Raw genomic sequence first — 14,276 nt, forward strand, 5'->3', positions numbered from 1 at the left:
TTAATATATATCGTAAATAGCTGGGGTCCCAGAACTGAGCCTTGCGGTACCCCACTAGTCACTGCCTGCCATTCTGAAAAGGACCCGTTCACTCCTACTCTTTGCTTCCTGTCTGCCAACCAGTTCTCTATCCACATCATTACTGAACCCCCAATACCGTGTGCTTTAAGTTTGTATACTAATCTCTTATGTGGGACCTTGTCGAAAGCTTCTGAAAGTCCAGATACAACACATCCACTGGTTCTCCCTTATCCACTCTACTAGTTACATCCTCGAAAAATTCTATAAGATTCGTCAGACATGATTTACCTTTCGTAAATCCATGCTGACTTTGTCCAATGATTTCACCACTTTCCAAATGTGCTGCTATCCCATCTTTAATAACTGATTCTAGCAGTTTCCACACTACCAACGTTAGACTAACTGGTCTGTAATTCCCTGTTTTCTCTCCCTCACTTTTTAAAAAGTGGGGTTACATTAGCTACCCTCCAATCCTCAGGAACTACTCCAGAATCTAAAGAGTTTTGAAAAATTATCACTAATGCATCCACTATTTCTGGGGCTACTTCCTTAAGTACTCTGGGATGAAGACCCTGGGGATTTATCGGCCTTTAATCCATTCAATTTACCTAACACCACTTCCCGGCTAACCTGGATTTCACTCCGTTCCCCCATCTCATTTGACCCCCGGTCCCCTGCTATTTCCGGCAGATTATTTATGTCTTCCTTAGTGAAGACAGAAACCAAAGTAGTTATTCAATTGGTCTGCCATGTCCTTGTTCCACATGATCAATTCGCCCGTTTCTGACTGCAAGGGACCTACATTTGTTTTAACTAATCTTTTTCTCTTCACATATCTATAAAAGCTTTTGCAGTCAGTTTTTATGTTCCCTGCCAGTTTTCTTTCATAATCTATTTTCCCTTTCCAAATTAAGCCCTTTGTCCTCCTCTGCTGGTCTCTGAATTTCACCCAGTCCTCTGGTAGGCTGCTTTTTCTGGCTAATTTGTACGCTTCATCTTTTGTTTTGATACTATCCCTGATTTCACTTGTTATCCACGGATGCACTACCTTCCCTGATTTATTTTTTTGCCAAACTGGGATGAACAATTGTTGTAGTTCATCCATGCAGTCTTTAATGCCTTCCATTGCATATCCACCATCAACCCATTAAGAATCAATTGCCAGTCCATCTTGGCCAATTCACGTCTCATACCCTCAAAGTTACCTTTCTTTAAGTTCAGGACCCTTGTTTCTGAATTAACAATGTCACTCTACATCCTAATGAAGAACTCAACCATATTATGGTCACTCTTGCCCAAGGGGCCTCGCACAACAAGACTGCTAACTAACCCTTCCTCATTACTCAATACCCAGTCCCTACTTTACGTTGAAATGATGATGAGGATTTGGAATTTGCACCTTGGTGAATTGTTCATAGGTGATAGCAGAATTAGGCCATAAGGCCCATCAAATCAAACCAATCAAGAATCCATCTATCTACACCCAAACTAATCAAGAATCCATCTATCTCAGCCTTAAACATATCCATTGATGGCCTCCACAGCCTTCTATGGCAATAGATTCACAGATTTACCACTCTGGCTAAATACATTTTTCGTCATCTTCTTCCTAACGGAACATCTTTTTATTCTGATGCAAAAAACCTCTGGTCCTAGACTCTCATACTAATGGAAACATCCTCTCCATGTCCACACTAACCAAGCCAATGTGGTCATGACTAAGCATGATTGATCTGCTTTGTGTATTCGTACAAATGTGCTAACAGGCAACAGCAACAGAGACCAATTCCTTTGCAAGAACCTTGCTTCAAGCTCATCCACGTTACTTCTTATACTTTGTGCTTTCATATATAATACTTTTAATCCATTACTCACCTCACCTTTCACATTGATTCCTATTTCACTTGGCCATACTCTCCTGTCCCTTTGTGAGCTTTCTGCCCCGTTAATTCTGGTATCTTTAAATTTTCCGATACTCTATTTTCCTTTAACTCCATCCTTGTATTTCCAATTTGTCTCCTTTCCCCCCCCCCCCCCCTACTACGTTTAAACCCCCCCGTGGAGCAGTAGCAAACCTGCTTGCCAGAATGCTGGGCCCCCATCTGTTATTCATTACTGCTTCACATCAGGTGATATGTGAAGCAATATCTATAAACCAAATGATTTGACAGCTGCACAAGGTGTTTTAGGGAAAATTACTCAGTACAGGGAAAAGTACAAATGGAGGGTCCCAATCCAGGCTACTGTTCCTTTGAACTACTAAATGAATAGATGTGGTTGACAGATTTACATGTTCTGATGTTGGCCTTGGACATGATTATTCCTCGAGTAATTTAATTTCCTTGAGGTTGTTTTTGCACCTTTCATAGGAAAATTTCTGTGCTCAATTAACACATTTCTCTGAAAGTTGAAGATGAAAAACATATTTTGGATATCAGATCAAACCTTTGCATCTTTCTGCTTCTATTTCTATAAAAGGTGAACTCTATTAGTTTATATCAGTACACTAAACCACTTCTATTCACCCCTAAGCAGTGACAATGCCTTAAAATGTGTAAATTAATGCCCGTGCAAAGCATAGTTGAGAAGCATAAAAATATTATACAGGGCCCACCCTAGTCGTTTTACCAATTCCACAGTTCCCCACATCGTTTCTCTCTGGAGATCACACTTTCCCTAGCCATCACTGGACCTACCAGGCACTGCCCTGCCTGAGGTTGTTTTAGCTGGCCCTGATCGGTCCTGTTCCTTTCACTCTCCAGCTCTGCACCTTTCATGTTACTAAAAATGTACTATGAAAAACAGAAACAAGGAACTGCAGATGCTGGAATCTTGTGCAAAGCACAGTGCTGGAATAACTCAATGGGTCAGGCAGCATCTCTGGAGGACATAGATAGATGATGTTGAGATGAGAATGTCCTTGTTTCTGCTTTATAGCACATTTATAATAATAGTAATATAAAAATCCTGGTCCAGGTTACTGAAGACATTGGTCATCTTCCTTGGGGATTCATCGAACAATAAATATTGGGATTTTTTTTGCATCCTTGCCTTTTGCCATCAACAGATAACTGCTTATTCTTCCAGTAATACTGAACTATTGTATGTGGTGAATGAGAAATTTCTTTATTTACAATTTGTAAGGGGGAAATTGAAAAGTTGACGTTAGTTTTGCAGAATGGCTGTGTTGCCAATGCATAAAATTGATATTGCTTTGTTTCTTGTTTCAGTTTGTTCAAACCCATGATTTTATTCATGTGAAGATAGGAGTAACTTAAACTGCCATAAAAAATGATTGGGGCTGTAATCAAAAACCAAAATACTGATTGAATTTGGAAGCAAAACTTGCCAATGAATGCTGTTAAATCTCAACATGTCAAAGGCAGACAAAGATGGGAAGACACTTAACATTAAGTGATGCTATTTAAATTAATGAAAAACAGTTCAATTATATCATTTTAATGACATTGAAAATGGGAGAAATGCCATTTTTGATTTTACAAAAAACTTCCAGTTCTTAATCTCTTTGTAAATTTTCTGCAATACTAATTGTCATGCTTGAAGGAATGAAACTGCCTATTTGCAAACCATTATGCATGTTTTGCATGGACTGTTTCCTCATTCGCCCTGTATTCTTGAATGAGAAAAAGTGTGAGCTCATCCACTTTGGGGGAACTGAGGTATTTTGTAATTGTTGGGTATTGACAGGACAGTACATATACACAAATCACAAGAAGGTTTAGCATGCAGGATCAGCTAACAATTAGGAAGGCAAATAGTACACTGCAAGATGATACGATTGCGAAAGCAGAGACATCTTGCTGCAATTAAATATGTCCCTGATGAGGCCACAAATGGAATATTGTGTACAGATCTGAGAGTTGATCTCATTGAAATATACCAAAATTCTGGAGGAAGATACAGAGTTGATGTTTCCTCTCACTGAAGTGTCTCAACCCAGAAGTCATGAACATGAAAAAGCTAGATGAACAGTTTTTTTCCTCCCCAGTAGGTAGTTAATCTTTGGGGTTCTCTTCCCAAGTCTGGAATTCCAATGATTAAGTACATTCAGAATTGATTAAAAGGTTGTTATCGTCCTGAAACAACTGCAATTGTGCACAATAGTTGCTGACACAGTTCCATCCTTTGGATAGAGGTTAAGGCAGGGTGTGCACATCCTCATAGTCTCACTTCCATTCAAGTGATAGTGCTAGCCATTTTCAGAATTGCCATCACCGAGGCTAAAGGATTGTGATGGAACTGAAACTATTGATGATGTCCTTACACCTAAAGCTTCCTGCATTTCGTATCTTCATCTCACACCTCTTTTAACTTGCAAATAGTAGATAATGTGGATGTGCAGGTCTTAAATTTTGTTGCGTTCTCTTACGATGCCATTGTATCTTTGTTTTTTCAGCCATCCATGAGGTGGAGGCCCATCAACAAAAAACAGATAATTAGATGATATTTGCTTTCACAGCGTCAGCTGGTGCTATCATATGTCTTAGTGAACAAGTTAAAAGGCTTGGTAATGATTTACAATGTAGTAAGACACTGGGCTCATGTGACCTGCAGTAAGGAAATTGGGAAAACGAGAACATGTTCTGGCACACTTGATGGATAGAGCCATATACATGTCTTGTCTCAGACTCTGAGAAGCACTTTGTTGAGGTAGCCTGAAAATGGAAGATGTGTACAAAGTGAATTCACATCATTTCACGTCCGTGAGCAGTGTGGCAAGATTTATTTTTTAAAACTTTGATTAGAATGTTTCTTTAATGCTGGCTTTTGTTTATGATTGTGGTCATGAGTACCATGTTCCAGATGTTGGTTTACAAATAAGGCACAAATCGCTGAAGTAATTCAGTGGGTTAGGCAGCATCTATGGAGTACATGGATGTCACATTTCAGATCGGGACCTAGCTTCAGATTGTTTCCTCTGTTTTTCCACTCTTTCCAATCTCTTCTTCTGTCCGTGTTCTGCAGCTTCTTGTCTGCAGGTGGCAGCATTACCGTTGCATATGTAGACAATTTCTGCAGCATATTGTAACCACCACAATCGTTACATCTGCCAGGCTGAATGTTACAGTGATTCTTCAGCATGATCCAGTTTGAGGAAATGTTACTCTAATGCAGTGATTCCCAACCTGGAGCCATATGGCCCTTTGTCATAGCAAATCTCATCTCAGAGAAATTTGGGGATTTAGGGGGTCACAGGTTCAATGAAGGGGGCCACCTTTTTTCCGCTAATAATGTCAAGGGGGGGGGGGGGGGGGGCACAGAAAAATTAAAGAGCCCAAAGGGGCCATAAGCTAAAAAAGGTTGGGAACCACTGCTCTAATATATCAGTGATGAGCTCTTGTATTTCCTCTGGTTGTGTGACCCTCATTATTTTGGGTGTGCACTTGCACGGGTTGTGAATGGAAGTCAAAAGTCAAATGGTCAACAGATAGCTCTTGCTGACTATTAGCTTACCTGCTGATTTTTGGTAAAGATTGAGGTACAGCTGGTGTTTGAGGTACAGCAGAATCCACAGAATTAATGCATAATGACAGCTACAAGGAGAGTAGGCATTGACCTGCAAGATATAATCCCTGTCTTCAGACACCACGATGATTGAGGGAGTGGATTTATTGCTCTTTGGGAGCAATTGCAAGTTTCTTCTTGTTGAAGCTTACTTGTTTCATCCTTTGTTCTTCACTGAGTTCCAGAAAGGAGAATTGTTACATAAATCCTGTGGGCAAATATCACCTGCTGAGAGTACTTCTCCCTTTCCTGCTTCCTGTAGATTGCTCATTCTTTCAATCAGGCTGTGTTAAAAAATAAGGCATTTCTGGCGACAATTAATTTCTGCAGAGCTCTTGAAATTAAGCTTTCACTTAAGCATCTGAAACACCATACAGTGTAAACTTTTGAATCTTAAAACAATAATGGAACTTTCCAGAACTGTGTGAAATCATGTGAACAACCAGAATAAATCAGCTGTTAAATGGCTTATTTTCAACACTACAGGGAACCCTTCTTGAATTCTTAATGCTCGTTTGTTAGTGTATGAGAAGGTATCGGTTAGATTACTGAGTTGCAAAATACCATCACTGGGATTAAATCAGCAAAACCACCATTTGCAGTTCCTTGTGTCAGCAATACATGGTGACAGGAGTCGTCATCTGCCTGTTTTTGGTACTTCTGATGGATGATGACTAGAAGCACAATATTAGTTCCAGCATAATAGCTATCGATGCTCGTTACTTTTACAATCACATTTATAATCCAAAGGTAGTTTGTAGCCTTAGTCCAAATTCTAATCATTATTTTTCAATGAATCTGATAAAGTTGTAAGAGGCTTTTGATCATTTAGTCAATTTGGGGGTTGGTTGGAGTTGATGTCTTGAAATCGGGTTGATAGAGATAGTAGCAGTTGAGGCACTGATTAATCCTGATTAATACCTTTCATGGCACAAGTGTGGCAGACATTTTTCTGGCCCCTTGTGTGGATGACAATGTAATCATCCTTCACATATAGGAGGTCTATTCAAGAGTGAAAACAGTGGGAAAGAAGCTGTTTGAATCTGGTGGTACATGTTTCTGTGGCATTATATTCTGCGCACGGTTTATTTTATCTTTTACTCTACCTGATGCCCTCGTGTGTGGTATGATTTGTCTTGAGAGCATTCAAAACAAAGTTGTTCACTGAGTTTGGCACGTGACAATAATAAGCCAATACCAATAATTGTCAGAGAGTATGTTGTGCAGTGGGGGTAAATGTTCAATGCGCAGCTGTTTTTTCGATACTGAGTGTAAAGCTCACTCTTTTGTATGCTTCAGTAAATGAGCTAGAGTTGACTTGGGTCATGGCTTCGATGTGATATTTGAGTGCTGGAGATTAATGATTGCTATTGGAGTCACCTTGGTTCTGGAGTGAAGGCAACAAGCAGGGCTTTATAGCGAAGATAAACAAAGAAAATGGTGTAACTCAGCGGGTCAGGCAGTCTCTCTCTCTCCCTCTCCCTCTCCCCCCTCCTCTCCCCCCTCCTCTCCTCCCTCCTCTCCTCCCTCCTCTCCTCCCTCCTCTCCTCCCTCCTCCTCTCTCCCTCCTCTCTCCCTCCTAACGGCAAATCAATGCTCTTAATATGGAGAATCAGTGCTGTAGTTATTTAATGAGCAACATTCACAACTATACGTTGGATTTATCCAGGTTTTACTTCTACAGTCGGTCATATACATCACAAATTTGGTCAGGAGATATTTCAGTTTAAATTTTAACGTTAATTCTGAAGTGGGAATGATGGAAAAAGCATTTATCAATAATTTTTTTTAAATCTGGTGTGTACATACTGGGTATCTTCATTGCTGTTCACAAGACATACATCTAATCTGAATGTCTGGGAATGTGTCGTTTTGACATCTTTAAACATATTGCCAAAAGAACAGTTACTGCAGTTATATCCTTCAGCCATCTCTTGTCAGTTAGTGTAATGTTTAACCTGTCAGATGGGTATAGTCGGTTTTAACAGCTTTTATCATAAAATGCCTTTAGAAATTTCCTTGCAACCTGTGTATTTTGTTGTGGATATATTATGTGGGAAGCGAGAGCGTTTCTGTACCAATAGCAATAACGACCCATGCTATGGCCATGTCATGATAATTTTTGGTCCTTCACAGAAAACATGCTTGCATCAATCTGTCGTGTGCATGTATGTTACCATGGTCCAGGATTTATTGACACAGGTTGATCATACACTGAATAATCAGTTGATCATACACTGAATAATCCAACCACATTTTTGTTTGGAAATGGCAAGAAATAATAGAAATTGCATTCATTGCAACGTGTAAAAAGAGCTGAGATACTGTATTATAATTTTGCTGCATGTCATTGTGGTATATATCATGTCTTGATCTGTGAATATGTTTAGTTTGTGACTTTATATGAAGCAGAAATAATATGTGAATGCTTCATTGAGCATTCTAACTGGTAACTACGCACTAAAAAGCTGCCTTGGTTGTCCTGCTGGCAACAGGGAAAAAAAGTTAAGTGAGAGCCCTGAACAAGGGTTAAACAGTTTCCCATATATCTGCTAGATTAGCACCCCTTCACTGTTGGTAGTGAGGTGAAATAACGATAAGAGAATGATTTGGATAAGTGTTGAGGCAATAATGCAGTCTTAATACCAATCTGCAATGTAATTGGGAATGTTGTGTACCTGTTGGTTAAGATGGCGGCTTGAAAGTCTTCATGCATGAAATGTAAAATGGTGATGCCGATAGCCAGAGTTTGCGATGCCCTTGGGACTATAGAGTTGCATTCACATTTAGTCTAACAGCAGTGTAATGAATACGATTAGACATTTTATATACATGTTGAATAAGGAAAGCTGAAACAGCTAATATTCCTCTCCAGTGGGTGTAGTTTCAAAAGCAAAAACTGATGTTGGACAACAGATTTCCCTAGCTTTAATGGTGCATATTTTTTATTTCTAAACTACTTTAGAATTTTTTTCACAAAATCTTAATTTTGAAGTTGTAAACAATTAGGTGTCATGATGCCATTGCATTTCATGAAACTGCTGTGCATGAACTTTATAAAATGCTAGATTTTTCTCACCTTTGACATCTCGGCATCGTTGGTAAAGCCAACATTTATTGCCTCTTCCTTATTGCTCTTTTGAACATGAGGGTGAGCTGCCTTCATGAAATGCGGCAGTTCTTCTGATGAAAGCATTCCCACAATTCTATTGTGTCGTGAGTTCCGGAATTTAGGTCCAAATCAGGATGGTGTGGATATATTTCCAAATCAGGATGGCGTGTACCTTGAAGATGAACCTGCTGCGGGTGGTCCATACATGCACCATCTGCCCTTGCCCTTCTTGGTGGTAGAGGTTCCAGGTTTGGGAGATGCTGTTGTGGTGGCCTGACTAACTATAACAATAACAGCATTTGTCTGAAATTAGTTATAAATTGAAATTGATAACTAATAACTGATGGCAATTCACTTACAATTGGTTTTCACTCGTTCTCCACTTTTTGTTGCAATCAAATAGGTAAATGCACTACGACGGCAAGAAAGAATGATTAAGAATCGTGAATCAGCTTGTCTTTCCCGAAGAAAGAAGAAGGATTATCTACTGAACCTGGAGCACAGGCTGAAGTCTGCACTTGTGGAAAATGCAAAGCTGAAAAATGAAAATGGCTCTCTTCAAAAACAGCTCCAGGATTTGATGTCTGAGGTCAGTAAATTTCCAGAACAGTTTTGAACCAGAATATCGGGGAAGAAAATGTTTTCTGTACAGCTGTCTACAGATCTCACGGGATTCAAAAATCTTACTATGGAATCTTTTACCAAGAAAAGGCATACATTTCTCAAAAACACAAATTTACAATTTGTCTAATATAAATTGGTTGATTATCCCATTTACATTGCATACGTAACAATTATTTTGCAATCATTAAGACATCACCAAAATAGGATAAGTGAAATTTGAGCTCTTTTTAGTTGGATCGGAACCATTGCCAGATTAGTTTAGTTTTTATTATTTCGGGGTTTTTTTTCCTCTCTAGTCTATTTCATCAAGTCCAGAACTTTGAAGTAATGAATGAAATGGTTGCAGGAGCAACTGAAATTAATTCTGAAACCTGCTCCATTATTCAGTAAAATTGTGGCTGGTCTGGTCAACAGCCTCAACTCGGTTCGATCAATTTGAGCTAGGATTAATATCAAATATTTTGGAATACTCATAAGCTGGTATTCAAACACTTTGTTGAGCTACTTTAACAACTAAGTAAAAACTTGGATCTTAAGAAGCAGTCGAATATCGGATTTTAAAAAAAAGGAACATAATGATCTAGTTGGTTGCATAACATTTTCTGGAGAACTTCCACTGCTGCGTTTGGGACAGAGCTGATTATATCTTGCACACCTTGTAATTTAAACATTCAAGCATGTTTAATTCAAAGTAATTCCATCATAGAATTCTTGGCCTTTCTGCCCAAGTCACCAGCTTCTTGGGAGAAGGTATAGTCTCCGGTGAGTTGGGGACTTGGTGCTCTGGGGAATTGCTGGGCATTAGCTAGGGGTCATGGAATTGATGTCTGATGTGGTTGGGAGTTGAAATTTGAGACTTGGTGTTCTACATTATGGGGGGGATTGAATGGGGGAGTTGATAAATGCGACTGTTGGAGAATTTAAATCTGGGTTGGTTTGAGGGTATAAATGTAGTTGGTTCTATGTGGTTTGTGGGAAAGGAGGTTTAGGGAAAATCCCACATAATTGAAGGCAAGGAAAAGGGAGAATTTCAGTGTGGAGTTGTACAATGAAAGCATAGTTATTCTCAGTTGTCCTGTCACATCACAGAAGATTCACATTCATTGAAGCATGAATCTAGATTTCATACCAATGCTCCAGAACCTGCAATGCAGCAGTTTTTTAAAACTAAAATATTCTACTGCTTTATGAGATCCAAGTATTTGAATAACCGCTTATGACATAATTTGATGTGTATCTGTTGGGGGAAATCATCATAGACGTGCAAATGTAACTCTCACGCAAATCTGTGGAGAGGAATTTCCCAAATTATAATTTTGCAGAATATTGTTGGCAAGACTGCACATCCTAAAGGGGCTGTCCCACTGCAGCGACCTAATCCGCAAGTTAAGAAGAGTGTCTCGAGCAAGATTGACCGGTCACGTGCACTGTGCGCGCAGACACACACACAGGCACAATCACACACACGCACACGCACGCACACACACACACACACACCTGAAAATATTTCCGCAACTTAGCTGAGGCCACGAGTATGCGGGAACTTCCCTCGAGCATGAAGGAGAGTTCCAGTGACCTCATAGACAACCTAGGATCACGTGTTGACCATGCTGAGAGTTTGTCGAGGGCCATCTCTACTGAACCCACGGATTAGGTCGCCGCAGTGGGGCAGCCCCTTAATTTGGCCTGAATGGGTGATGATTACTTTATGCAATGGTGGGGTTTGTTTGGTCATTTCAATGGATGAGGGACCAGAGATAGGCACAAAGTGATGGAATAACTCAGTGGGCCTGGCCGCATCTCTGGAGTATAAGGATGAGTGACGTTTCGGGCCAGGGCCCTTTTTCAGACTGCTGAGGGTCCAGATTCGTGCATACGCCAAACATGGAATTGGTGCTAGGCTTTCCTTTCCTAAAGGACATTGATGGACTAGTTTGGCCTTTTGATGCTGTTACGTTGGCATAAAAGGGGCTGATAAAATTTGATGCATGATGAAGGTTAAAGCAAGAACTGTTTTCTATTAGCAGGTCAGGCAGCTCCTCTGCAGAACACGGATAGGTGACGTTTTGGGTCGAGGCCTGGAATGTCAGCTGTCCATGTTCTCCAGAGATGATGCCTGACCTGCTGAGTTACTCCAGCACTTTATGTCTTTTAGTGTATTAATCATCATTTACTGTATCTTGTTTCTGAGACCAAGAACTCTTGAAGTTTGGTGATACTTTTCTAAACCATTTAAAACTATTTTACATCTAACAGAATCAGCAATTAAAAGTTACTGCTCCAAGAAGAAGAGTTGCATGTGTCATGGCCTTGTTGGTGTTTATGGCACTCAGTTATGGCCCTGTAAGGTAAGATTGAACACAGAATTTATTAATTTAAATCCATATACTGATTTGGGAACTATCTTAAACACAATTTGCCAATCTCTTTTGTTAACTGTTGGTACATTGAACTATATGTATGACTGCTGCAATTTCGTTCAGACTTCGGTCTGAATGACAATAAAGGCTATCTCTATATTGACAGCTTAATAGTAATCGCTGATTTACTTAATTTCCTATGGGTGATTAAAATGCAACTCTTTAGTTGTTGTGATCAGGATTGAACATTGATCTCTCGTGCTGTGAGGAAACAGTTTTGCCATCTCTGTCGTCGTTCTCTGGCTTGGTTATAATTTAGTAGCTATTCTTTATATTGCGATTTATACTGTGATATTAGACTGTGATTTCTTTTTATTTTTGTTCAGTTTGTATTCATTTGATTTTAAGCCATTGTTTCCTACTCTCTATTGATATTGCAGCAAAAGTTGTTTTGAGTAAAACAGCTCCATTCGTTTATGTTTGTAAGTTCCTGTTTGAGAGTTCCTGATATTCATAGTCCTTTCCTTGAAATTGTTGATGTGTTTATAAATGGAGAGGTCACAGTTAAAGTGAGGGATTGGGAGGACATTCATGATTGATTACAATTAAGAGACTGTTCCTATGTATACAGCAAACTGGTATTTGAATCATGTAAGGATAGTTTATGACCAAACACGTTTGTAGATTGTGACTTGTAAATAGCCATAAATACAGTGTAAACATATTGGGTAACAAATTGTCATTCATATGGGAGAAATGTGACATAAATCATACCAAGATAAGTGTCAGTATGTGACCATCTTTGAAAGGGGGATTTCATCTTGCTTTTCCTACATTAGGAGCAAAAGTCATGTGCACCACTTAATGTCTAAAATATTGTGATTGCTTCTCTTAGCAGTTTTAATTAATTATTTTATTTTATTTGTTGACTGTGTGAATGTTGCCTTCCAGCATACATACAACTTAATATTACATATGTGGGGCATGGATAGGTACGTGAGCTTAGGACATGGATAGGTACAAGTGACTGGGACTTTGTAGCCATGACTGAAACCTGGTTAAGGGAGGGGCAGGACTGACAGCTCAATATTCCAGGGTACAGAAGCTTCAGAAGAGACCGAGGTGAAGGAAAAAGAGGAGGGGGAGGTTGCATTGTTGGTTAAGGAGGATGTCATGGCAGTGATCAGAGGTGACATTACAGACGGTACATCTAGTGAGGTTATATGGGTGGAGCTGAGGAACAAGAAAGGGATGATCACATTGTTGGGGGTGTGCTACAGACCCCCGACTAGTCAATGGGAATTAGAAGAACAAATATGCCAGGAAATTGCAGACAGCTGCAGGTCAAATAAGGTTGTTGTGGTCGGGGATTTTAGCTTTCCTAATATTTACTCAGAAAATCATGGTGTGAAGGGTTTAAATGGGGTGTAATTTCTCAAAAGTGTACAGGAGAGTTTCCTTAAGCATTATGTAGAGGTCCCCACTCATTAGCCTGACGTCGGTGGTGGGAAGATGCTGGAGTCAATCATAAAAGATGAAATAGCGGCACATGTGGATAGCAGTAACGGGATCGGTCCGAGTTGGCATGGATTTATGAAGGGGAAATCATGCTTGACTAATCTTCTGGACTTTTTTGAGGATGTAACTAGGAAAATGAACAAGAGAGAGCCAGTGGATGTAGTGTACCTGGACTTTCAGAAAGCATTTGATAAGGTCCTACATCGGAGATTAGTGGGCAAAATTAAGGCACATGGCATGTGACGGTGACCAGTGGGGTACTGCAAGGCTTGGTGCTGGGACCGCAGCTATTTTCAATATATATTCATGATTTAGATGAAGGGATTACAAGTAACATTAGCAAATTTGCAGATGACACAAAGCTGGGTGGCAATGTGAAATGTGAGGAGGATGCTATGAGAATGCAGGGCGACTTGGACAGGTTAGGTAGGTGGGCAGATGCATGGCAGATGCAGTTTTGTGTGAATAAATTATTATCTAAATGATGTCAAGTTGGGCAAAGTGGGAAGTACAACGGGATCTGGAGGTCCTTGTTCATCAGTCAATTAAAGTAAGCATGCAATTACAGCAGGCAGTGAAGAAAGCAAATGGCACGTTGGCCTTCATAACACGAGGAGTTGAGTATAGGAGCAAAGAGGTCCTTGTGCAGTTGTACAGGGCCCTAGTGAGGCCACACTCACTATAACATATGTGTGTTATGATTGTGCTTATAGTTTGTTTGGTTGTTTGTCTTTTTGCACAAAAGTCCGCGAGCATTGCCACTTTCATTTCACTGCACATCTCGTATGTGTATGTGACAAATAAACTTGACTTGACTTGACGTGTGAAGTTTTGGTCTCCAAATTTGAGGAAGGACATTCTTGCTATTGAGGGAATGCAGCATATGTTCACGGTTAATTCCCGGGATGGCGGGACTGTCATATGCTGAATGGAGCAGCTGGGTTTGTATACTCTGGAATTTAGGAGGATGAGAGGATATCTTGTTGAAACATATAAGATTATTAAGGGTTTGGACACGCTAGAGGCAGGAAACATGTTCCCAATGTTGGGGGAGTCCAGAACCAGTTTATGAATAAGGGGCAAGCCATTTAGAACGGAGATGAGGAAACACTTTT

At 39.9% G+C, this 14,276-nt stretch overlaps 1 protein-coding gene across 2 annotated transcripts in view; it reads left to right on the plus strand.

The window, feature by feature from the left end:
* The window catches only part of atf6 (activating transcription factor 6), a 214,308-nt gene that overhangs the window by 49,930 nt on the left and 150,102 nt on the right, over window positions 1-14,276 (plus strand). For both annotated transcript variants that reach the window (XM_055641983.1, XM_055641984.1), the window contains exons 8-9: window positions 9,063-9,248; window positions 11,540-11,631. In XM_055641983.1, coding sequence (XP_055497958.1) covers window positions 9,063-9,248; window positions 11,540-11,631 — 278 coding nt within the window. The remainder of the gene's footprint in view (window positions 1-9,062; window positions 9,249-11,539; window positions 11,632-14,276) is intronic.

This window comes from Leucoraja erinacea, chromosome 10, assembly GCF_028641065.1.
Source record: "Leucoraja erinacea ecotype New England chromosome 10, Leri_hhj_1, whole genome shotgun sequence".
Classification (NCBI taxonomy): Eukaryota; Metazoa; Chordata; class Chondrichthyes; order Rajiformes; family Rajidae; genus Leucoraja; species Leucoraja erinaceus.